Source organism: Xenopus laevis, chromosome 1S (assembly GCF_017654675.1).
Source record: "Xenopus laevis strain J_2021 chromosome 1S, Xenopus_laevis_v10.1, whole genome shotgun sequence".
Taxonomy (NCBI): Eukaryota; Metazoa; Chordata; class Amphibia; order Anura; family Pipidae; genus Xenopus; species Xenopus laevis.
This window is the reverse complement of record NC_054372.1, coordinates 45,658,296-45,684,522: the sequence shown is the minus strand read 5'-3', so window position 1 is coordinate 45,684,522 and position 26,227 is coordinate 45,658,296. Positions and strand designations below refer to the sequence as shown.

The 26,227-nt window shown below is 38.2% G+C and overlaps 1 protein-coding gene across 5 annotated transcripts in view; it reads left to right on the top strand.

Annotated features, from left to right (window-relative positions):
- The window catches only part of dclk2.S (doublecortin like kinase 2 S homeolog), a 62,523-nt gene extending 39,166 nt beyond the window's left edge, over positions 1 to 23,357 (top strand). For 2 of the 5 annotated variants that reach the window (XM_018243271.2, XM_041579551.1), the window contains 10 exons: positions 867 to 975; positions 1,949 to 2,006; positions 3,448 to 3,567; positions 5,725 to 5,871; positions 7,954 to 8,087; positions 9,062 to 9,139; positions 10,063 to 10,159; positions 15,158 to 15,238; positions 16,634 to 16,747; positions 22,821 to 23,357. In XM_018243271.2, coding sequence (XP_018098760.1) covers positions 867 to 975; positions 1,949 to 2,006; positions 3,448 to 3,567; positions 5,725 to 5,871; positions 7,954 to 8,087; positions 9,062 to 9,139; positions 10,063 to 10,159; positions 15,158 to 15,238; positions 16,634 to 16,747; positions 22,821 to 22,976 — 1,094 coding nt within the window. In that variant the 3' untranslated portion in view covers positions 22,977 to 23,357. Of the gene's footprint in view, positions 1 to 866; positions 976 to 1,948; positions 2,007 to 3,447; positions 3,568 to 5,724; positions 5,872 to 7,953; positions 8,088 to 9,061; positions 9,140 to 10,062; positions 10,160 to 15,157; positions 15,239 to 16,633; positions 16,748 to 18,555; positions 21,961 to 22,820 lie in introns of those variants that run through there. The other 3 variants (XR_005964882.1, XM_041579553.1, XM_041579554.1) reach the window with 3 other exon arrangements.
- The last annotated feature ends 2,870 nt before the right edge of the window (positions 23,358 to 26,227 follow it).

The window sequence follows — 26,227 nt, the reverse complement described above, 5'->3', positions numbered from 1 at the left end:
CAGCAGCTTGTTTATATAAACTGTAATAGAGTTTCTAAAGCAAACACACCAGGTTTACCAGTCTAGCAAATGTGTTTGATCTGTCTGACAGCCCTGATGTAGCACTTTCAAGAAATTATTGCATTAGGTGAAAGCCCAATGCTAAGAGGCTGAATGACTTTTACCAACAAGTCTGATTGCAATCATTATGATTCCAAGCAGAATTTAAATTATTACACATGTGCAGACATTGGCCAGTTTGAACAAAAATTGTCTAAACTGTCAGATATTATCTGCCTGCAGCAACCCATCTTAAGGGTAGGGACACACTGGGCGATTTGGGGAGATTTAGTCGCCTGGCGACTAATCGCAGCGACTTTTCTCCCCGAATGCTTCCCCTCTCTCTGCGCCTGGCTAAAATGAAAAATCGCCTGCGCTAATCACACGCAGCGATTCGTTTTCCAAAGTCGCCCGAAGTTGCCTCACGAGGAAACTTCGGGCGACTTCAGAAAACGAATCGCCGCGTGTGATTAGCGCAGGCGATTTTTCATTTTAGCCAGGCGCAGAGAGAGGGGAAGCATTCGGGGAAGATTGGTCGTGAAAAGTCGCGGCGATTAGTCGCCAGGCGACTAAATCTCCCCAAATCGCCCAGTGTGTCCCAGCCCTTAGTAAGCAACTGGATTAGTATATCTCCTAATCCAGTTACCTATAGATATCATTGAGTTTTTATGTGATAAGCCATGAGTTAAATTTTCCTCATAGTACTGAATTTGGCTCTATGTGAGGATTTCATAATACTGGAGTTGCTAGTAGTAGGGTCTTTAAGTTATATGCCATAAAATACTCTGTTTTGTAAATAGCATTCATTCTACCTTCTTATTTAATAGGACTTAATGGAAATAAATTCACTGATGCCTCCATAATACTCGAGAAATATAGAATAGGGAAAGTTATTGGAGATGGTAATTTTGCAGTTGTAAAAGAATGCGTGGAAAGGTGAGTTAATTTTTTTGATTAACATTTTTTAATTCTGTTTGAAAAACAATGCCTTGTTTTTCTCTAAAAGATTTTCTTCCCTTCACCGTTTGTCTCCATCATCATTTTATATTATTGCTGAAACTGAAAGAGAAAAATACTCCTTTACATTAGTGTGGAGCTAGAGGCAGGCAGGTAGACGGTCATATCAGGGATCAGTATGTCATGTTTAGTAACATTGATAAAAGATTAAAAGATGGTGACAGTGATAAAAGATGCCTGGAAAAGACAAATTTTATGAATCTGCAATATGCGATATAGCTAAAAAAAAAGCTGATAGAATTGATGTTGCCCATAATAAGAGGGTAGTGGTTTATACTTTTTGGATGCGAGTTACCCAACAGGCTAAACATGACTGCCCGAGCTCACAATTATACAGATAAAGATGGCGTTTAATGGGCTACTTATTATGTAACAGCTGAGAAAAAATCCAGTTATTTTTATAGCTGTAGAATTTTGGGTGGTTTGCGGTCTTCTTTCATATCCTGGAAGTGGAAGTGTTATATGTATGTATTTGCTCTAATTATACACAAAGTCAAAGGTGATGTTCTTACTGCATATATCCCATTGGGTAAAAAGGGGTGTCATTGGTGTGCATGGCTTTCAGTTCCTAAGTAATTGGATGGAGTATTTTAAGGCCTTGAGATGTGAGTAAAGAGGGGGCTGATTGCTAGGTTAATTTCTGGTTACTTAGATTTCTGTGATAAATATTCATGGCCACCCTTTCCTGGGCTGAGAATCTCCAAATGAATAAACATGCCTTCCATCTTCTTTTGTTACTTATTTGAATACAATTGTAAATCTAGTCAGTAAACGCATATATAAATGAAGTTATTTATTACAGTTTAGTACAAAGGTTTACAGCTAAAATTTTTATTATTCCTGCTGTGTCTTTCTTGTCTGATATTGTATGCTTGATTTATTTCCTTGGCAGATCAACTGGAAAAGAATTTGCTTTGAAAATCATAGACAAGGCAAAATGCTGTGGGAAGGTAATCCTTTTTGCAACAATTACATTATAAAATCCCCGGTTAAACCTGTAACTGTATTTAATATATGTATTCCCATGCACATATATAGTTTCATTGCTTGTATATAGTGTGATGGGCTAAAATATTCATTAATTTCCTTTATTAAATACATAGCTTCTCATACTTTTATTATAATTCCAATTGGCAGAAAGTTAGATTGGTGGGATAAGATCTGACTGAGCATGCCCAACTTTTGGTTAAAAGAAATAATGAGCCCTGCGTACTAAGACCGCTCCTGTTTTAGAATTACTGCTCCTCTTTCTCTGACTTAAAGGAACAGTAATACCTAAAAAAAAAAAAAGCATTTTAACGTAATTTAAATATAATTTACTGTTGCTATGCATTGGTAAATGTTATGTTTTTGCTTTAGAAAAGAACTGTAGTTAATATAAATAGGCTATTGTGTAGTCATGGGGACAGCCATTCAAGCTAACAAAGGAGAAAAGGCACAGGCTACTTAGCAGATAACAGATAAGGAATAATAAATACAATAGTATTCTGCAAAGTGCTTCTGTTATGTGCTATGTAACCTGTGCATGAATGGCTGCCCCCATTGCTGTACAGCTTGTTTATATAAACTATAGTAGTGTTTCTAAAGCAAACATGGCAGTTGTACCAGTGCAGGGAAACGGCATATTATATTTTGGTGTTATTATATATTTATATATATATTTTAGTCAATGTGATAAGAGCCAGATTAAGACTAAATGGGGCCATAGGCAGGGTAGTGCTTTTGGGGCCCCACCTTTATAAATGCTATGCAGTATAAGGGGACAGAGTTTCAACTCTATGTATAAATACCCCCAGAACTCACAGCAGAATGGCACAGTGACAATTTCATGTAGTAAATACCCCCAGAATTTCTAGCAGGTTGGCACAGTAGAATACCCCATCATTCATAGCAGGATTGCACATTGGCAATTCCATGTATAAATACCCCCATCATTCATAGCAGTATGGCACAGTAGCAATTCCATTTATAAATACCCCCAGAATTTATAGAGGGATAGAACAGTAGCAACTTCATGTATCAATACCCCCAGAATTCATAGCAAGATTGCACAGTGGCAAAACGGACAGCGCTGCTGCATTTGCCAGGCTATGAGCACTGGGTACAAATTACAATGAGGCAAAGCCTTTGGAAATTTGGAAAACATCTTTCTTTTGAATGTATGTGATCCTTTACATTTTTGAATAGTAATATATTGTATTAACCATGCAAGATCAAGAATGCTATTGAATACTGAACAGCAATAACTGAACTTGAGTAGTTACTACACTGATTATACAGGCTCTCATCTGATCTTGATTTAATTTAAGATGTACACTAGAGATCACATTTGCCAGGATTCAGGATTAAACCCTCTTCAAAAAATAATTAAAGTATGTTTCCATCCAACAGGAGCATTTAATAGAAAATGAAGTGTCAATATTGCGCCAGGTTAAACATCCAAACATCATAATGCTTATTGAAGAAATGGACACCACCACAGAACTTTATCTAGTAATGGAACTAGTAAAGGTACAATAATTTTTCCACATGCAGAATACTAATTTGACAGAAGAATACTTGTTTTTAATGTTTTGAAAAGCTGTTTAGGGGTGCCACTACAAGCACATTATGGGGAAAAGAGGGAAAAAGATTCTGGCAAATAAAGTACATTACATGCAGAGACTGTGAGGTACTCAAAAGACATACAAAGGAGCAATAGGTACTGATCTCCCAAGAACATAATATAGAGAAGGCACCACAAGCAATATAAAGAACATTATATAGTAAGAAGCAGAGGGCACTGGCACACAAAATACATTAAACAATGGCACCACAAGCACTAAGATATAGAAAATACTGGCAGGCCAAGCACAATATAGAATAAAACAAAGTGGGTATAGGTACAAGAATACATATATAGTCAAGAATCAGTGAGCATAGGCACTCCAAAACCTATTAATATAGCACCTCCTGATGCACTGCCTCACTCTATTGTTCTGCCAAAATGCAAGGTATGAGGAGCTCTAGGCCTAAAACATTGTGTAACCTGTAGCAAGGAAAGCCATGCAGTGACTGCATTAGTAATGAAATATCTTTCACTACATGGATCCCTTTTCTGCTAGTTAGACATCGATGTTATATTATAATGGGACAGTTGTACAAATGCTCCAATCCCACTGCATCGGCATAATAATTATATATAAACATAGTAATTTAGGTTGAAAAAGACACGTCTAGCCTTTTAGCCTAAGTGAAACCTGTCTAACTGCTAGCTGATACAAAGGAAGGAGAACAACCCCTTTTAAAGCTTCTCCAATTTGCATCAAAATTTTTCTTCCATTGTGTGGATTAATTTTGTACTAAGATCTTTAACCCTGTATTTTCTGTATACCCCCTGCCCAGAAAGCAGGATGGCACAATAGAAATTCCATGTATAAATACCCCTAGAACTCATAGCAGAATGGCAACTTAATTTTATAAATCCCCCAGAATTCACAGCATAATTGCAACTTAATTTATAAATACCCCCAGAATTCATAGCAGAATGGCAATTCTAGGTATAAATACCCCCAGAATTCATAGTAGGATGGCACAGGGGCAATTCCATGTATAAATACCCCCCAGAATTCATAGTAGGTTGGCACAGGGGCAGTTTCATGTATAAATACCCCCTAGAACCGATAGCAGGATGGCAAAGGGGCAATTCCATGTATAAATACCCCCCAGAACTGATAGCAGGATGGCAAAGGGGAAATTACATGTATAAATACCCCCCAGAACCCATATCATGAGAAGAGACAAGTAGAGCATGAGCACATTGACAAATTGGCACTCACCCTCACCTAGGAGGATTCAACGAAGGTGCCTGGTGGAATCCTGATTCGCCCGCAGATCAGGAGGATTTGCATTCTCAAATTCAGCAGGAACAGGCCAGCACTGCACTGCACCGCATATGACGTGCCAATGCTATGCTGCTCGGAAGCCAGCGTAACTACATTGAGGATGCAGACAGCACGCAGTCTGTGCACACCCCCCACTCCTCTAGACGTGCTGTTTCTGGACAGTGGAGGCAGCGATCTCCTCCGGCTGCAGGGGAAGTGGGGGGAGGGGCAGTTGCACCCTCTGATCCCCAGTAGTTATGCCGACACTGTAAAAGCTAACCCCTTGGCCCTGGGGTTTTTTTTTTTAAAACGAAGGAAAGTAAAATCTGTGCACCCGCCTCCCCACCCACTGCTCACCTGTCTCCCCCCCACTGCTCACCCGCTCTTTTCGGACAGTGTAGTGATCTCCTATGGCTGCAGGGGATGGGAAGGGGGCAATTGCACCCCCTGCTCCCCTGTAGTTACTCCGCCACCATCTGATCCTCTTCCATGCTCCCTCTCTGCGGCAGGCAGGGCTTCCTTTCTCTGGCAACTTCCACTTCACCTGGTGATGGTGCGAAATGGAAGTGGATCAACCAGGGAGGGAAGCCAGCTCAAACAGTCACCAGCACAATGAAAAAAAATGGCAAAAAAAAAAAAAGAATAAAAAATTGTAAAAAAAAAAATGTTGCAATTCGGAGGAGGAAATTTCTGGGGAAGCTACAGCCCCTGTGACCCTCCCAGTTCCGATGCCTATGTTTCTGTAAAGTATTGCTTCTTATTAAAACAAGTGTTTTACTGACATTTTCTATCCATTTATTTCAAGGGTGGGGATTTATTTGATGCAATTACATCTTCAACAGAGTACACAGAACGGGATGCTAGTGCAATGGTGTACAATCTTGCCAGTGCTATGAAGTATCTGCACGGCTTGAACATTGTCCATAGGGATATTAAACCCGAGAACCTCCTGGTAAGAAACATGTATTTGATAGTGACACATTTTGTATAAAAGAACACAGCTGACACCTCACATGCAAGTGGCAAGTCCATAAACTGTGACAAGGTCTTAAAGGAGAAATCTGTGTGGTCTGCATGTATCCAGTAGAGACCCTTTCAAGGAGAACTAAACCCCCAAACTAATATCCCCACCCCTCCATAATCCCCCTCCCCCCCCCCCCCGCACAGGTGTTAATACCTGTAAATGCCCCTAAGTCTTTAATTAGTAGAGTCAGTGCAGCGGAGCTCACGGGTTCACCCGAAGCTGTGGAGATGGTGTGCTGACTCTACATCGAGGGATAATTAAAGACTTAGGGGCATTTACAGGTATTAACACCTGTGCGAGGGGGGCTATGGAGGGTAGGGGGTTTAGTTCTCCATTAAGTGCATCATCTCAATTCAATTGAAGCAACATTTTTAAAGCAAAAGGGAGAATTTATGTAACATCCATTAATGAACACTTACAAATTACTGAAGGCATGGGTAAGCTGCTTAGGAAATTATTGGAAGTTTATATGGATAAAATTATAGGACAATCCTGTGAAGTGCTTCCGCTTATGTGCTGTATCTAGATGGCCTTCACTCTCTGCATGGGAAAAGCCTTCCACAAAAAATATGTTGGTTTTTGTATTTATATTTTATTAACAAGAAAAATACTTGAAAAGAATGACTGAAACATAACGCACACATAAATTCTCTAGAAAGTGTTTGAGTTTAAGAAAACGGTATATATCACTCTAATATAGGGAATGCAATGCCTATATGAACAATGTGCTTACTTTATACTCTTTCGTACACAGTTAAGTAAAGTACACATGATGTTGCAGTATAACAGAGAAAAGCAAAAATCAGTGCAAGTTTATTAATTATCTGGGAAACCAGTTGTATTTCACTTAATAGTTTACCACTGAGTGGTGTAAAGTTTAATTTGTTATTATCGCTCTTCATGCAGCATGCAAGTTATGCCTGATATGCCTTTGATGGTTGTCATGCTGGAAAAAATCTTTTATTTTCTGTAAAATTTCCTCATATTTTTTTTTATATTCCCTTTGTATTCCAACTCCTTTTGGTATGTCAATTTTGCCTCCCCTGGTAACTGTCCATTCACTGCCACCCGAGGGATGGTTCTCACCTTTCCTAATGGCAGCCCTGCGTGACAATGCTCAGGTGAACAAGAGTACATTTATTGAGATTGATTTAAGTAAATAGTATCACTTGAATTCGACACCAGCTGACCCATATTATTATATATTATAATGTGTAAACCCTAATGATAGTGTAACATTCTTCTTATGGTAAGAAGTCAGTGTTCATCCATAGAAACTGTACCATTGGTACACACTCGCTGTACACACATTTTTAAACTCTTTCCACATCTTACAAACCATAAACTACACTAAGAAAACCTCATAATGCATGCTGTTTGGAGTAAGCAGTATTATTTGAAATATATCTGCTCATTTCTAGTAGACTAGCAGAAGAATTTCAAGTAGTTCCATGTGCGTAATGTCTTGTTCACAAACAAAAGGCTTGGCAGAAGGTCTGCTCAATAGCCTTGGCTTTATTGTAGCTCTGAACTGATGTGACATTATGTGGGACGAGACTTGGTTTCATCTCTTAGTAGGAGCAATTGCCTATTTCCATGAAATATTAAATGGATTATTTTGAATAGGCTGGATGCCTTTTCATTATCTTTTTGGGGAATAAAGGGGATTTTATAAGCATTATTATTATAGAAATCTGAATGCAGTTCTGAATGCCTGGATTCTTTTATGGTAGAATCTACTAATCATCTCCCTCGTGCAAAAATTTAAATTGTTCTTAATTATCTACTCCTTTATAATGCATTCTCCTTTGCTTTATTTCCCGTTTTTTAAAGCTGTTCATCTACAGCAGAAAACTGTGGCAATATGATTGACAGATATACCTTTACCGTCTTCGCAGATTTAATACAGTCAGATTCAGTTATAGACAGACAAAAAGACATTTTATTTTAACCCTGTTTTATTACCAGGGTCCTATGCCATGGGAATTAATATGTATCTTTTGTTTACAGGTGTGTGAATATCCTGATAAAACCAAATCACTAAAACTTGGAGATTTTGGCTTGGCCACTGTGGTTGATGGGCCATTGTACACCGTCTGTGGCACACCTACATATGTCGCACCAGAGATAATTGCAGAAACGGGGTATGCAATTCTTAAGATTAACAAGAAGTCTCCCTTCAGCTGTGGGTTGCCTCAGCCAGCTCCTGAAATATGGAATATGTTTATTGCTAAAGCCTTGCTTTATGGTAGATCTACCCACACGGTGTAGTGTGGATTCACACACCCTCCTTTTCAATGGATATAGATATGCCTGGGGCACGTGGGTGGAGGCTCGGCAACCTCCCAATGCAATTCTGTAGAAAAAACCTCACGGCACTCAGGTCTACGTGAAAAAGGCATTGCACTCCGCTTCAATAAAATTTTCACGTAGACCTGAGTGCCGTGAGGTTTTTTCTACAGTCTACCCACACCCCATCTTCTTGTTGTAGTCTGTAATTTCCAACATCTTCTTAACTGTGCTGGCATGTCATTAAATCTAGATTTGATATCCTTGGCCAATTATAAAGTTTAATTGCCATCACTAGAGAAATATAAAATAAACATTTACTGTTTTTTTTTTTAATGGCTGATTAGTAGAACATAAAAATTTGTATAAGAAAAGGCATTGTATTTAGCAGATCTTAGGCAAATTTATAATTAAAATTTGGACCCCACATACAGGGGCAGATTTATCAAGGGTCGAATTCAAATTCAAAATTCAAATTTTCTACTTGTTTTATGGTCAAAACTGTGAAATTCAACTAGGGAGTTACTCAAATTTGATTAGAGTTTTTTAAAAAAATTTGATTTTTGAGATTTATTTATTCGCCACCTAAAACCTGCTTAATTACTGTTTAAGTCAATGGGAGATGTCCAGGGATCAATTTTGAGTTGTTTGCAGCGTTCCTGATATTCAAGTTTTTTTCGGAGAAAAAACTTGAATCGAGTCTTTAAAGTTTGAATTGGATTTAATCAGTTTTTGTAGAAAATGTGTTCAAAAGCCAGCCAAAGCAATGCTCTACACTCAGTCACCAATGTATTATATAATGTGTAAAATGTTCCCCTCTTTTCATTAGGTATGGTTTAAAAGTTGACATCTGGGCAGCGGGAGTGATCACCTATATTTTGCTTTGTGGTTTTCCGCCTTTCCGCAGGTAAATTTTGTGGTTTAATGGTAAATGTATGTTGCTGTGTCTTTGCATGATAACAAAGGCATTATTTTGCTTTGATAATTATTTGCTTATATTTGAATGTAATATGCTTTCAAGAATAAGATATGTTCTCGGTTATATACATAAATATAGAATTTGCTTTAAACAAAACTTGGACTGTCTACCAAGTCCAAATTGGTGTTTTAATTAGACTTGGCCAGTTCCTGGCCAAATATGTTTTGACTTCATTTGTGATCAGTCCTTTTGATGTGGGAGAGAAACATCCAGGGCCCAGAAGAACAATTATGCAAATTATGCATTTTTTGGGACAATACCTGCCTGTCCACAGCATCTGAAATAGGCAGGGCATAATATCAATGTTCCCTCTTATTCCTTCTTGTATATGTACACAAAGAATTGTTTTGTGGCCACTTGGTGTGCAGTTTTTAAAAACTGTGTGCTCAGGTCACAAAATGTGATTTCATATAAAATTCTTCATGCACACCACAATATGTTGAATGTGCTAGCCTCCAAAAATGTTTGAGATATCTTCACATAACATCTCTTTAAAAGTTCACACATTCTTCCATCATTGTGAGAACCAGAAATAAGATCATTTAAATAAAATGAATCCTTGTAGCTGGTTACACTTGCATTTGTGATATTAAAAAAAAAGTGTGATCAGGCTGCAGCTTTGTTTAAAGCTTTGATTAAATAAGATTTTAATAAGATTTTACTGGAGTTGCATTAACTAATTAAAAAAACAATTTATGGTTATGTTTGTATTTCTTTATACTTTTTAAAAGCTGAGGGAAAGGATATGAATATGGTATTATTTTGACAGTTATATATAATTGCATGTTATTAGTGACAAAGTGATTCTCATTAAGAAAGTGGATGTGATTTCTTCTGTTTTTTTTTCAAAGTGATAATAATCTTCAGGAAGATCTTTTTGATCAGATACTTATTGGGAAGTTGGAGTTCCCCTCCCCTTATTGGGATAATATCACTGACTCGGCAAAGGTTGTATATGTGTTTATATTCATGTGTTGTACTTTGCACTTACTTCACAACTAGGTCAAGTTATTACTATGAGTGACTTCAATTAGCCAGACATTGACTGTGGGTAATGGGGTAGCCCAGTTAGAAAAAGCTAGTAGCTTTGTAAATATGCTGAATGACAACTTTTTATTCCAGCTCGTTCAAGAACCTACTAGCAATAACTCTCTTTTCGATCTTGTAATAACTAATAATACTGAACTCATGTCTAGCATTTGTGTGGGTGAGCATTTAGGGATAAGTGATTATAACATGGTCTCATTTCAGATTCTGTTGCAGAGGCAATTCTATAAGGGAGTAACTAAAACACTAAATTTCAGATGTGCAAACTTTGACAGTATAAGGGCATCTCTGCAACATATTAAGTGGGAAATGCTTTTCACAGCATTAAACACAGAAGAAAAGTTGGATGTCTTTAAAATGCTGCTTAATAAATATAAATGTCCGTATATTCCCCTTGTAAGCAAGGGAAGTGGTTGCAAAACAAAACCTCTGTGATTCAATAGAAGTGTTGGTGTTGATGTCGTGCTTTTAAGTCTTTCATGTTAGCTGGGACAGCTGAAACATTTATCAGGTACAATAAATCATGCAAAAAAGCTAAAATCAATATGGAAAAGGGTATTGCAGCAAGCAGTAAAAAGAATCTAAAATTATTTTTTAAATATGTAAATAGGAAAGGGAAGCAGGAAGGAGTGGGACCCTTAATGTCAGAAGGGGGTCAGCTGGTTGGATGGAGCAGAAAAAAAGCAGAGATTTTGAACTGTTATTTTTCATATATCTACACAAATGAGGAACCTGTTAATGAAGATTTCCTTCTTAATAGTCAAAATTCTAGTAATTCAACTAATGATGCATGGCTTACACATGAGGAAATTCAAAAGAGACTAGAACGTGTTAAGATAACGTGTTAGATTGGATGGTGTTCATCCCAGGGTACTAAGTGACCTTAGCTCTGTGATTGCCAAACCACTTTACTTAATTTTTCAGGATTCATCGAGGTCTGGCATGGTGCCGAGAGACTGGCGAATTGCTAATGTGTTGCTGCTATTCGAAAGGGTCCCTTTCTCAGCCTCAAAACTATAGGCGGGTTAGTCTGAAATCAGTGGTAGGAAATTTTTTCGAGGGGTATTAAAGGAACCGTAACACCAAAAAATTAAAGTGTAGTGAAAATATACATATTTAATGTACTGTTTCCTTGCACTGGTAAAACTGATCTGTTTGCTTCAGAAAAACTACTATAGTTCACATAAACAAGCTGCTGTGTAGCAATGGCGGAAATTGAAAAAAGGCTATATGGCAGAGTCCTTTCTCTTTTTACTACACAGCAGTTAATTTATATAAACAATAGTAGTGTTACTGAAGAAAACACATCAGTTTTACCAGTACAAGGCAACACTGCATTATATTTTTATTACTATAAAACGCTTTAATTTTTTGATGTTACTGTTCCTTTAAGGCAGTGCTGTCCAACTTCTGTGGTACCGAGGGCCAACATTTTACTGGCCTATGTGGTGGAGGGCCGATAATAGAAGTCAGTGTTGGTCACTCCCCCTTCTAAACCACACCCATGTTACCACAAGAACTTTTAAGATCATATCCACATTAACGGTGGTAGCACACCAAAAAACCAAATGATTGGTGCTCACTGCAGGGAAATCCCTCATCACTCATATGTGAAAAATTGAAGTCATGTTAAAACATACCATTAAATCCATAGGCCTCATCCTCCTCTGTGGATAATACAACAACCCCCCAACACATGATTAAACACCTTAGACAACAATTTCCAAATGCTAACAAACCCCAAAAACAAACCCCTAACAGGCTTACATCCCACAGGTAGAGTAGGGTAAGCAGAGAATGGCACACAAGCAGCACTGGGCAAGCAGAGAATGGCACACACAAGCAGCACTGGTCAAGCAGAGAATGGCACACACAAGCAGCACTGGGCAAGCAGAGAATGGCACACACAAGCAGCACTGGGCAAGCAGAGAATGGCACACCCAAGCAGCACTGGGCAAGCAGAGAATCGTACACACAAGCAGCACTGGGCAAGCAGAGTATGGCACACACAAGCAGCACTGAGTAAGCAGAGAATGGCACACAAGCAGCACTGGGCAAGCAGAGAATGGCACACACAAGCAGCACCGGGCAAGCAGAGAATGGCACACACAAGCAGCACTGGGTAAGCAGAGAATGGCACACACAAGCAGCACTTGCCAAGCAGAGAATGGCACACACAAGCAGCACTGGATTAGCAGAGAATGGCACACCCAAGCAGCACTGGGCAAGCAGAGAATGGTACACACAAGCAGCACTGGGCAAGCAGAGAATGGCACACACAAGCAGCACTGGGCAAGCAGAGAATGGCACACACAAGCAGCACTGGGCAAGCAGAGAATGGCACACACAAGCAGCACTGGGCAAGCAGAGAATGGCACACACAAGGAGGGAAGGCAGAACAGAGTAGGAGACAGGGAAACCTATCATTCTGATATGTACTACATACAGTTACACAGTGCTGGTGCTCATTAGCACTTTGAATAAGGTGTGAACAGGTGAACAATGTGGGCAGTTAAAGTCTAGATCTCAGGTGTGAACAGTACATGATTGTAGGGGTGAGAACAATGCAGGGTATTCGTCTGAATTTGAGGTTTAAACAATGCAGGGGCCAGTTAATCTCTGTAGTGATACCTTTTGAAGTTTACATATGGTAAGCACACACAGCATGTGGGGGGCCACAGAAGGGGGGGTCGCAGGCGGTTTGCGGCCTTCGGGCCACCAGTTGGACAGCCCTGCTTTAAGGGATAAGATACTTGATTTCATTGCAAATCATAATACTATGAGTTTGTGCCAGCATGGTTTTATGTGTAATAGATCTTTTTATGAGAAGGTGAACAGGGACCTCAATTCTGGGATGGGAGTGGATGTGATCTACTTACACTTTGCTAAAGCATTTGATACACAGAATGTTACTGGTTAAATTAAGGAATGTTGGCCTGGAACATAGTATCTGTACCTGGATAAAGAAATGGCTAAAAGATAGATTACATGGTGGTGAATGGAACATTTTCTAATTGGATCAGAGTTGTTCTTTCCGCAGGGCTCTTGACCTGGAGGTGGGCATTGAAATTACTTGTTTCTATTTTTGCTGATGATACTAAATTGTGCAGAACTATAGGTTCCATGCAGGATGCTGCCACTTTGCAGAGTGATTTGACTAGATTGGAAAACTGGGCAGCCAACTGGAAAATGAGGTTGTTGATTATGCACTTTGGCAAAATAATGTATAATTAAAAGTACCGTCTTGCATAAAAAGAATAAGAAGAATAAACTCAGTGGATGAAAACATAATTTTGCCTCTTTTACAGTTTTTGGCTCCAGTCCTTAAGAGGGAAATAAATGAGCTGGAGAGAGTGCAGAGACTAAGTGCAACTAAACTGGTTAGAGGGATGGAAGACTTACATTATGGTAGCCCTTCAGTACAATTTAAATTTCTTTCGGAGTTGTCTGCACATCCTCTTTTTCCTCAATATAATCATTCATGTCCAATGCTGACATGTTAGATGGTGCGGATTAAAAAAGATAATATAATTTCTTAAATTATGAGGGTAATCAAGGTTTGGGTTTTCTTCTCTAAAATAGACATGATTACACTTTACAAGTATAGATGACATTTTAGACAAATAGCAGGGGACCTTTTTACCCATAAAGAGTATCACCGTACCAGAGGCCACCCCTTCACACTAGAGGAAAAGAAGCAGTGTAGGTGGCTCTTCACAGTGAGGTTGTGGAATGCACTGCAGGATAATGTTGTGATGGCTGATTCTGTTAATGCTTTTAAGAATGGCTTACATAATTTCCAAAGCTATTGTGATACTAAAATGTACAATTAGTAAAGATATGGGTATATATAATTTATGTGAGGGTATGGAGGGTCAGTGTGTGTATGTATGGATGCATATAGGAAGTGCTGAATGGAAAGTGAAATTAATTGGCTACCCCACCACCTAAGGCATAGAAATATAGATATAAAATACAAGTTTTCTTAAGTCATGTGACACAAATTACAGTACTATGCACAGATTAAACCAGTGACTTCACTAAGCACCTTATGTAGGCATATACAGGTATGGGACCTGTTATACAGAATGTTCAAGACCTGGGGTTTTCCGGATAAGGGGCATTTCCGTAATTTGTATCACCATACCCTAAGGGGATTATTTACTAAGCTCCGAATACCTGAAATTCCCCCAAATCCGAAAAAAATTTATTTTTATAAAATCAGACTTTTATTAAACCCCGAGGGCTAAAAAGCCCGAATAGAAAAACACGGCATCTTAAACCTGTCGAGGTTGCATAAAAGTCAATGGGAACAGTCCCATTGATTCTTTGTTGTGTCAGGGGTTTCGGGCAATTTCATGATGTTTTCGGAGCTTTCGGGTGAAAACTCAGAAAAATTCGGAGATTTCGGGAAAAATTCACGAAAAAATCGTGAAAATCTGAGCTTTTCCTGCAAAGCAAATTTTCGGGAAAATGTAATAATGAATAAGCGTTAAAAACCGAGCGAGTTAGATCGGAGTTTGTAGCAGCCGATATTGAGATAAATTCGGACCTTGATAAATAACCCCCTAAGTCTACCAAAAATCTTTTAAATATTAATTAAACCTAATAGGATTATTTTGCCTCCAATAAGGAATATTCAAGTACAGGTATGGGACCTGTTATCCAGAATGCTTGGTACCTGGGGTTTTCTGGATAACAGATCTTTCTGTAATTTGGATCTTTGGATCGGATTGGATCTTTCCTAGAAAATGTTATTATTCCTACTCCAGATGATTTCCTTTCTTTTCTTACTGCTGTTCCCACTAATAGTATAATAGTCTAAAGAAAAAATATAACACATTGTGCATAATTTACTATTATTTACTTTTTATAGAATATTTATTTGTGTTTTTCTAGGAACTGATTAGTTGCATGCTACAGGTAAACGTAGAAGAACGATATACAGCTGAGCAAATTCTCTCACATCCCTGGGTGTCTGTAAGTAATGTCATTAGATTGTACCTTTTAACTGGTTCCATAGTGATGATCAGTGTATTTTGATTTACAAGTGCTGTAACTGTAACGCTTCATTTATCTTTCTGTTTCCTACTCTTGGGCTCCATGCTGTTGCTGTACTTCAAATAACTAGCATGTGTGAATGTTTGATTATAATTAGATGGATGTTGCAAGTTTGGGGACCCAAGGCTAAGAAACAAGGATTAGTATAAATATATACAGGAAGGCTTGCCAGTGTTGTAGCCTGGTTGTCTGTAAATAATGCCGTTAGGTCTGATTTGCATTTTCCTGCCATAGACTCTAAAGTCACATGGGGTATTTTGACCCTATAAAACAGCAGCAATCAAAATACGCCTCTCTACCTGTCACCCCCTCTCCATATGAATATTGGGGAAACACTCTGTGATGACAGCGATGGTCAAAATTCCCCATGTGAAACTAGCCCTAAGATCAGATCCTGACATTAAACTGACAATATACACTTGTATTCTGTTATACTGAATCTGTGCTCTGCACTTTTCTATAATATGAATGCTGTAATAAAGGATTCCTAAAGAATATTTTGTTTTAACTTTGTTCCCTTTCCCATTTGCACGAAATCCTTATTTTAGCGAATCCAGACGCCAATTTACATTCGATTTGAGAAACACGTTAAAAACGACATCAATTCTAAACAAAAACTTTGAACAGGGGTTCGTTTGGCTGAACACTTGGCATTCTGATTAATCTGAATCTGGCAAAAAAGTGCTAAGATTTTGTGGAATCTTGGATTTAGTACATCCCAGCTTACACTCCCTCTCCTGGAATAAGCAGCGTTTGTTTAAAATAAATTGTAAAGGAGCCCTTTCCTATTTCTGTTGTCTTTGCCTCAGGAAAGTAGTGGGGGATATATTGTGAAGGAGATTAAATACATTTTCCTTTCTCTGCAGTTACTGTTAAGAGCCAACAAGACGGGATTGGTTGTAACCTGAAAGTAGTGTTTATTTTACCGGTTTTATTTGGTACATCATATATATTGATATATATGGAGCCTTTGCAGCAATTCATTCTAAATGCAGTAATTAAATCCTAAGGAAAACTATCTATGAAGGAACTGTGACGATGAAAGATCCATTTGTCCAGGAGTAGAATTATACTATAGAGATTCTGGGTCTATCCCACTGGTACTAGCGTGGTATGGGTGAAATGTGCAATCCATGTTCTTAATATTAGACTACACATTGCTGCCAATTGATAACAGCAGGACTCGATGTACTTATAGCCCAGAGATATACCGGCTTGTACATACTATACATAAGTCTTGGTCATGATTGGGAAAGTAACACATTCTCTTTTTACTCCAAACATTTTAGTTTTGTTTTGTTTATTATACTGTAGGATGATGCATCACAGGGAAATAATATGCAGGTCGAGGTTACAGGTAAACTGAAGCAGCATTTCAACTCTCTACCTAAAGAGACCAACACTACAGCTGCAGTGTCTGTGATCATGGTAAGTTTCATCAGTGCTCTCTTTAGCTTCATTGATAAAGCAGAATATGTGAATATAATGGCATTGCATGTTACGGAACTTTAATACATTTGTCTCATTTTGGTCACCATCTCCGGCCATTTATATTTGGTTAGTTAAGTAAAGAAAGTGTAACACCAAACAAAGAATAATGGGGAATGACTGGATACTTGTAGCGATAAGTTACCAGTTACTTCCCCCAGCAAGCCGGTTCAGAATACAGTGTTGCAACAGTAACAATAAAGTAAGGTAAAATGTAACTTTTAATCGAAATCACCATAAAAAGCGCACACTGAACGACACACAATCACTACCAAATAGAATCATTTGGAGTGCAGGACAATGTCCTTAAAAACAATTAAAATAGACTAATGGTGGATCGGTGGAGTAAAGACTCTGGCATAATAGCCATTCAGCCACAGTATTCCTCCAAGTTCATGTAGGTATTATTCAGCCCGCTCCCACCCTTCCGGTCAGTTACCCTCATGCACAACCTGCCTATCTACGGAGGGACCGCATGGGAGCTAGACTCTCCACCGTCCACCTATGCCCGCCCAAAGAAAGTACCCACAAATTAAGTAAAACAGGGATATTACAACATCCAATGATCACAAGATCGGGCCTGAAGCAAACTGAAAACTTTCAAATGAATTAGACTATAAAAGTTAATAGACCTGCTTTTGTATAGAACAGTCTTCTTCCACTACTCACATTCCCATTGATAAGCTGTATTTTTCTGTATGAGATACAAAAATAACTATTTGGTTAAGTTAACTTAAAGTTGAATTTTGTTTTGCTGGTTAACAATCCAATATTGTACATCAGAAGAAACACAAATGCTATTTTTAACTCTACAGTGGGTATATTCAAGATGGCTGTATACAGGGTCCTCTCACATGGACAAAACTTTGAGGTTATATAGTTAGATAGTTAAATCGGGTTGAAAAAAGACAAAGTCCATCAAGTTCCACCCCTCCAAATGAAAACCCAGCATCCATACACACACCCCTCCCTACTCTCAGATAAATTCTATATACCCATATCTATACTAACTATAGAGTTTAGTATCACAATAGCCTTTGATATTATGTCTGTCCAAAAAATCATCCAAGCCATTCTTAAAGGCATTAACTGAATCAGTCATCACAACATCACCCGGCAGTGCATTCCACAACCTCACTGTCCTGACTGTGTAGAACCCCCTACGTTGCTTCAAATGAAAGTTCTTTTCTTCTAGTCTGAAGGGGTGGTCTCTGGTACGGTGATCCACTTTATGGGTAAAAAAGTCCCCTGCTATTTGTCTATAATGTCCTCTAATGTACTTGTGAGAAGTTGCCGATGGAATGTTACCCTTTTTCCTCTGCACAATAGCCATACTGCATTAATGTCTTCTTCTGCAAGCACTGTATATGATCATTAGGTATCTTGTAAAACAACTACTCATTTTATTGATGTAGGTGAGGATAAAACAACAGACAGCGATGGCCTCATATTTTACATTTGCCTTATGGTGGCTTCATTCTACAATTAATCACACCCGTTGTAGAAGTATTTCTGTGCCATGCAGATTGCCCATTTTGCTCCATGCAAATAGCATAGTCAAGCAGACATGCAGATATGCTTTCATTTCCATTGACACTAGCCCTTTTGTCTTAAACAAGAGCTCTATCCAATTGTACTAGTCCATTGCTATATGGATATTAGGTTTATAGCTATAAACTGTGGTAACCAGCAAAAGATTTTGAGTTGATACATTTTTCAGATGACCATGTTTGCATTTCATTTTACAGTTTGAGTTTGACTTATAAGAAGGGGAACCCCTGAACTTGATGTCTTACATTGTGGGGCGAGTGGAGATGAGCTGGAGTGGAGTGGTATAAAAGATGACATTTTATAAACGCAGGCATGCATGTATCTTATCTTAGCTCATTTCTTGCTCACAGCTCTTATTTTTGCTGGTGATGGGATTAAATGGCCATAACTGGGATTTTGATCTTTCTTCTGAGTTATTTTCCAAACTCTGGACTCTACATCTCCACTAACAATTTGATATACTGAAAGATATGCATAATTCTAACACTATACACTTTAGCTGACGCTGGAGTCAGTAATTTCGAGGAGTGAGCTTTTATATATCTTCTAAGCAAATGGAGCCCCCCCCCCATTGATGTATTACACCCATCAAAATCTGACTCTTGCATTGCAAGATAATGAAAAGAGGCACATTGTTGAGTTATTTTCCAAATATAACATACTCTGAAAGGGTGATCAGAAAAAGTAACTTCAGAATGAGATGAAGCTCATATAAAGTTAAACTTTTTTAGTATCTGTGGGTTTTATCTTTGTGTTTTTTTTTATATATGTTGGCACCTGATGACCACACCTAATAGAAATGCCATCGTAGGCATCGGCCAGTGGGTGCCTATATATAAATATGGCCTTGTGAGAAAGATCTACATCTGCTGGTGCCATGTTTTGCTGAGAGAGAGAATTTACAGTATTTATAAACATTACAGAGAAAATGTTTTGCCTGTATTTGGGGGGGGGGGTGCATTTTTATTAGAGAGATTCTGAAACACTCTTAACTCTGGATCAAGTAGCAGTTAGGCAGGTTTCAGTCAAACAAAAAGACTTTCATGGACATGTGTCTTTATTTCAACCTCATCTATTAGGTTATTATTTGCATATATATAAGTGGTAAAACATCTCCCTGTATATACATAAAGAAAAGTATGCTTGCAGAATGTTGGCCCTGAAAATGTTCTAACTAATCTATGTTCTAATATCATTGCACCTTAGACTCCTTTGGCCTTGTTTTCTTTAGTTAATAATTTTATGTATATTGCTAAAACGTTTAAGAACAGTTTATAACGTATGACAAGTATTGTTTGTAAAGAAATATTTTAGGATATTTATGGCCTTTGCATATTATGTGGGTTATATACTGTAGATGCTGTGACATTCTGGCTGTGAGGGGCTAATAAATGTAGTTCAGTGTCCATACCCAGAACAAAACTACTCTTTCCCTGAGTATTTTATTTTACTTAAAATTGAACCAGAAGTCATACATTGCATGGTCTCTATACCTGGTATTCTGGTACTGACTCATGTTAATGCATATACAGTACAACCGAAAGCAATCATGGTTTGTCCGTAGAAAAGCCTGGTTTTACTGCCCTTTACTGTTTTAGAGCAGACTTAGGAAAGGGAGTACTGAAAAGGGAATAATGAGGGCAGAGTGACTGCAAGACGGATGTGAGAGGAATAAATCACAGCTGAAAGAGAAGGAAAGCAAATTTTAATGAAGTGAAAAGTTGCTGAGGGAACAGGAAATGTATGAAGAAAGATAATGTGAACAAAGATCAAGGAGGAGTGAGGAAAACTATAGTCATTTGATTTAAGGAGATATCAAAAACTCAGTATTAGTGGAACATGGTAGCGCAACTTCAGCAGAAGGGCAGAACAGAAAACAAGAAGAAAGGAGTGGAAAAGGCAAATAAGTATAGGAATAGAGAAAACAACAGACCATTAAATAAAGAGGAATATGAGGTGAATAAGGAAAGAGGATAAATGGGTAGTGAAGATCTAAGTAGTGAGAAGGGATGGCAGTAATTAATTGGTGGTGGTTGGGCATACACAGCCAGTCCCTAAGTTAGTGTGTCACATGCGACACTGCTGAGCTCTATGAAAACAGTCAAAAAGTCACCAAAGTGAAGTAGTGCGTTGTGTTACTTTTCATGTATTTTATCATACAGTTTCTAAATGTACAGAGAAGCAAAATATATTGCATACATGTATTATACCAAAATGATATATACAAATATAGTGCTGCGCTTGAATTGGTGCTGATGCTGTTGATTCTGCTTTTAGTAAGCATCGTTTCTATTCCTTGCTTCTTTCCTCCATTAATGCTGTTTCCAAACATCTGCCTTGCTTCCTTCTGCCCAGGTCCACGCCAATGGTATGTACTAACTGCAATGCCTTGCCTGCTGCACCAGTGCACAATCTTATAATCTGTTCAGTGTGAGGGAAGGAGAAGTAACCACCATGTAGGGTTTCCTTATAGAATAGTAAAAACCTAAAAGAAATCAATCGATTAGCCAACCCACAATAACCAAAATGAAACTGCCCTCTTTCACTTGTAATTCAACGACAGCTAGAGGGGTCTACTAAATTGTTGAATATTAGAAGTTACTTTTTTATGTTCATTGATTCATTTAACTGAATAAAATGCACTGAGAAGCCTTCTAGTGTAGTAGAGCAGATCCCCTAGGGGGTGTCATCAGAAGCCATTAAGGATCATATAACAAAATATTAACTAGGAACTGTATTGTTGTACGGAACCTTTCATGATTGCATGTGTTTCACAAGTCAGCACTGTCCAACGTTTCCCATTTTGTGGAGCAATTAGCTGACATTCTTCATATTCATGGCCTGGATCATATCACAATGTCATACACAGCAGTCTGTGCAGCTCATAGGCAAGCAGGGGGATATAAATATACCTTGTATGAAATCCCTGTGATAATCCTTAGCCTGAGATATTTTTTATGAACACGCCAGCACTTTTGAGTCACATCATTAGTAGGTTTAGGATATATTTTATAGAATGCTTTATTATGCAAGTTTTAAACCATAAATAGATTTGAACACAAAAATTGGGGAAAATGGCAGAAATACTAATAGAATTAAATAAAAAGTAAGAGGGGAGGAAGAGTCGTCAGACCATTCAAAATTGAGTGAAGTTTCCCTTTTATAAAATTTGAATTCAATAGACGATTTAAGTTGCAGGTGTCTGGAGTTAAGACTGCATTATTTGGGAATAGATATGGAACTTGTTATCTACCTGCCATATTTGGTTAAACTGCTATGAATCCTCTCTTGCCACATACTGAGTAGAAAAGGATAATGGATAATGTTTTGGTGGTGGTTAACTAGTAATAGAGAGATGGAACCTGCAAGAGGAAAATACTCCTCCATATGCAAATCCAGGAATGCTAGAGTTACACTCAACTTACATACTACTCACACTTACAAACAGAGGCTATTACTGTAACATATTGTGGTTTGCTTGGCCTTTATTAGCATTTAGCTTTAATAATCCACCTGCCCCTATCCCCTCGTGTGCATGTGTTGTCTACTGCAGAGCACAGAAAGGTAAAAATAAATACTAAGACAAACATCTGTCTAAGTTGCATTTAATAAGTAAATGTATATGTTTCAACTTACATACAAATTCAACTTAAAGTGATACTGACACTAAAAAACTACTTTTTAAAATATGAATGTACATTAAATCACCTATAGGTCATGTTGATCGTTTTTTGCTGAGAGGTCTGTTTTTGTATATAATTGTTAGTTGAAATTTCTAAACTTGACTGTCCCATCTCAGCCTGTCAGTTAGAGTTTCTAATGCTTACGGACTCCTGCTGCACAAATATGGCAGCCCCCTCATACAGGAATATGGGGCATCAGACAGGTAATGCAAATACATTGTGCAAATACTTTTATGGCAAAGTTATAAGTAGCTTTCAAAGCCAATATTATGATAGATGTAAAAAAAGAGTTTAATTTCTGGTGTCCGTATCTCTTTAAGAAGAAACCTACAGACCGTATCTAGTACGTAACCCGGGGACTGCCTGTATTCTATAGATATGCTCATATTTCTTAGCTTATTTTGTCATTCTAGGCCTTTGCTATGTACTTGAATCTCTTATCCATTGCAGTCTGTATGACATTTGGGTACCGCATTATAATACGAAGTTCACAGATTGCTCTGTGCACCTCTATATCTACTTACAAATGTAAATATAAGCAGATATTTTAATTATATGGAGTTATTTTCTCTTGACATTTTTATAAGCTCCTTGATGGTTTTCTACTACTACTGAACAGCACCAAAAAATTTTTAGTAGAGGAGGTGACCACTAATCTTTTATAACTAGTCCGTTACTTCTCCTTCTCTCTGTAGTGCATGCGTACATAGACATTAGTAGTACTGTTTAGTACAGTGACATTCATTATCGTGACATTTACATGTCTAATTTATCTTTAGAACACAGCTCTTGACAAGGAGATGCAGATCATCTGTGCAAAGTGCTGTCCGGACACTGGCCGCAATAACCTAAAGAAAACCTTTAAGGTGACTTCATCATCTCAAGATCTTTGTTCCAGGATCCACAGACTTGCTGTGATGAAACTGAGCCTGTGAAAATTGCTTTCTCTTGCCAGACGTATGTTGGGCAGATGTACAGCCCAAGTAGTTGACTAATGACCAAAATCAGCAAGATTATACTTACAAAACCTGCCCTTCTATGACTTTTCTGCTCTATGTGTCATTGATGATTCATGGATGATCTTTATGATTTTATTTCTGCCATCTTTTGCAGAGACTGTCGTGAGTGTGCTTTCTAAATGTGTATATCCAAAGCTAGTGCCTGAGAGCCAAGCTTTTCCAGTAGGTCACATTCAAGACCACATTCCAAAAATGTGAGACTAAAGGCTGTGCTTTATAAGGGTACACTGGCAGATTCAGGGAGATTAGTCGCCAGCCGACAAATCTCCTCTTCTTCTAGGCGACTAATCTCCCCGAACTGCCTCCTCTGCCTTCCCACCGGCTAGAATGAAAATTGCTGGTGGAATGGCACTCGGAGCGCTTTGTTTTCTGAAGTTGCCCAAAGTTGCCTCACGAGGATACTCTGGCGACTTCGGAAAACGAATTGTCCTGAGTGCCATCCCGCCTGCGATTTACATTTTAGCCGGTGAGGAGGCAGTTCAAGTAGATTAGTCGCCCCGAAGAAGAGGAGATTTGTCGCCTGGCAACTAATCTGCCTGAATCTACCTGTGTACCCTGATCCTAAAAGGTCATTTTTTTAGTTATCAAACTAGGTAACTACTGATTGTCTACTGATTTGCTACTAGATTAGAAACAATGGTTTCAGTTAGGGGGTTTCCACACTTTGCAAATAGCCTTCACAGTTTCAGGTCAGGCTTTATGGAGACATTAATGTTAGAACTGATTTGCAGCTATAGGGTACATAACATACACTCACAAACATAAATGTATATACATTTTGAATGCTAAAAAAAATCCTATATTTTCATAGCCTACATGTGAAAATATTCTGGTTCAGAAAAGGATGGATGTTCAGCCAGATAGTATGTTTGCCAGACAAAGGTGGAAAAGAGATGATTTTATAGGTAATATAAAACTATAATTCAGTGACTCTCCCTCCTATTTGATGATATCAGACTAAATGAAATGCTACTGGATAAGAATGCTGATAAACACATGTGAGCACTGAAATGAGGTGTGGCACATTCATACTGAAGCCGCTTGGTGTGTCCATTGGGTGGGAAAATGCAAAAACCTCTTCAGAGGTCACTGAAGCTGATTCTGTAAAGAAAAGACAAATGTTTTTTTCCTCTCTGTGAGCGTGTAATTATTTATTTATTTATTGCTAGATGATGGTTTTTGGGAGTTTATATACAAATATTTTTTTTCCAAGTAGTCTCCTTGCCCCTTTGCAGAAATATTACGGGGCTACACCGTTTTCTGTTAAATGACTAGAGTAAGGCTAAGTATTCAGTAGTAGAGCAGAGACACTCCATGAATCCTTTTTACAGTGGCCTAGTGCTTGCCCCTCTGCCTCACAATGGATTAACTGCCGCATGGTGTAACAATCATACGCAAGAGAACTTCTGCAGTTTTATCCAGCAATATATTTGTCCTTCTTTTACAAGGAGCGGTGAGGTGTTGCTAATGGGGATTGTCTAATTTTCATAGACAATTGGAACTGAAGCTATAAATTGCTGTTATTGTATTTTTTTTAAACATCTAACTGTATTCTGCAGCCAAAACAATGGTTCACATCTACAACAAATGGCCTGCCTTTATACGTAAAATGAAGACATAATCGATACAGCCCATGCCTTGTTCTATTTTTATGACGTTTGAATGGAGACATGTGAAACGCTAGCTCTTTGCACGCAGCATCAAAATGGATGCAGATACACTGAATGTGCCATTCTGGGGCTGTTTTAAGAAAATATTTGCTAATTGTGCCGTTTTGCTGAAAATGCGACGTCCTACCCAAATATGTTTTTCTTCTGTACCCCTCAAGGTTCATATATCACTCATAAACATGCTTCTTCTTTGTTTCAGGTTATCTGAAATGTCTCTGTGACTATTTAACAAAATTGCTTTTTGGTGACAAGTAGAAGGCTTATAATTTGTTGTTGCAATACACCAAATAACATTGGCATGCAGAAATCAGATGAGAGAGCATCGTTGACTTTTTCATTAAGTTTAACCACCAACCAGGTCTGGACTGAGATTCAAAATAGGCCCTGGCATTTCAGCTACACAGAGGCCCAAACAGCCCCCACCAGCCCAATAAATAGTGCCTGTCTATGGCAACTTACAGCAGCCCCTCTGGCATTTGCCAGAACCCACAGATTGCCAGTCCGGGCCTGCCACCAACACTCATATGTAATAAAAGGCACTAAGTTTGCACAGGAGCAATGACCCATAGCAACCATTTAGATGGTTGACCACCTGCTGATTGGCTGATACTGGTTACTTTATTTATTATTTATTTATTATATAACCCCTTTAGTATATTGATCCTGTAATTGCTCTTGATTTACAGTTATTCTTACCTTAATTATGGACCATAGCCCACCATTGAGTTAACCAGCAAGCTGCTGGCATTCTTTTTTCTGTAGAGTAGCTTTTTTTGAAAAAAAAAAAAAAGAATATTGATAATATTTGATAAATAATCTAGGCTTAACCATGTTTACACTCCCTTAATGATGCCTTGGCCTAGATTCATGAGCTTATGTAAAGACTGCATTAACATACATCATGTAAAACTGAATGCAGATCAAATGTAAGTGTCACGTTACTAAATGACGGCATGATAACAGTGCGTAGGATCTCTCATCCATAATTAGGTTTATTAGATGGAAAAAAGCAGAAAGCGAAAGTACGGAAGTATTTAAGGTTGACTTATAACAGGACTTACCTGAGGTGCAACAAGTCCTTTGGTTGATTTATTCTTACATTAGCAGTAATCTATTCCATGACATTCTGTGCAGTGTGGTTACATGTCATTTAAAGCAGTTATATCTTTTATATTGCCTTAATTTACTTAAGCTTAAAGGACCAGTAACATTCAATTTTTTTAATTAAAAAATTAGTTTGCATAGAACGAAAAAAAACACAGACATATTAAGTTAAGAAATAACTTACCGAAACTCCGCTTCCATTCCTCTTCAGAAAAGGCGAAACGGCAACAATCCATCGTGCGGCGCTCGATTTCTCCTTCCTGCTTTCCTTATAGGAGATAGCCAAGGAGGAGAAATCGAGCGCCGCATGATGGATCGTCGCCGTGTCGCCTTTTCTGAAGAGGAATGCAAGCGGAGTTTCGGTAAGTTATTTCTTAATAACGACTTAGCGAT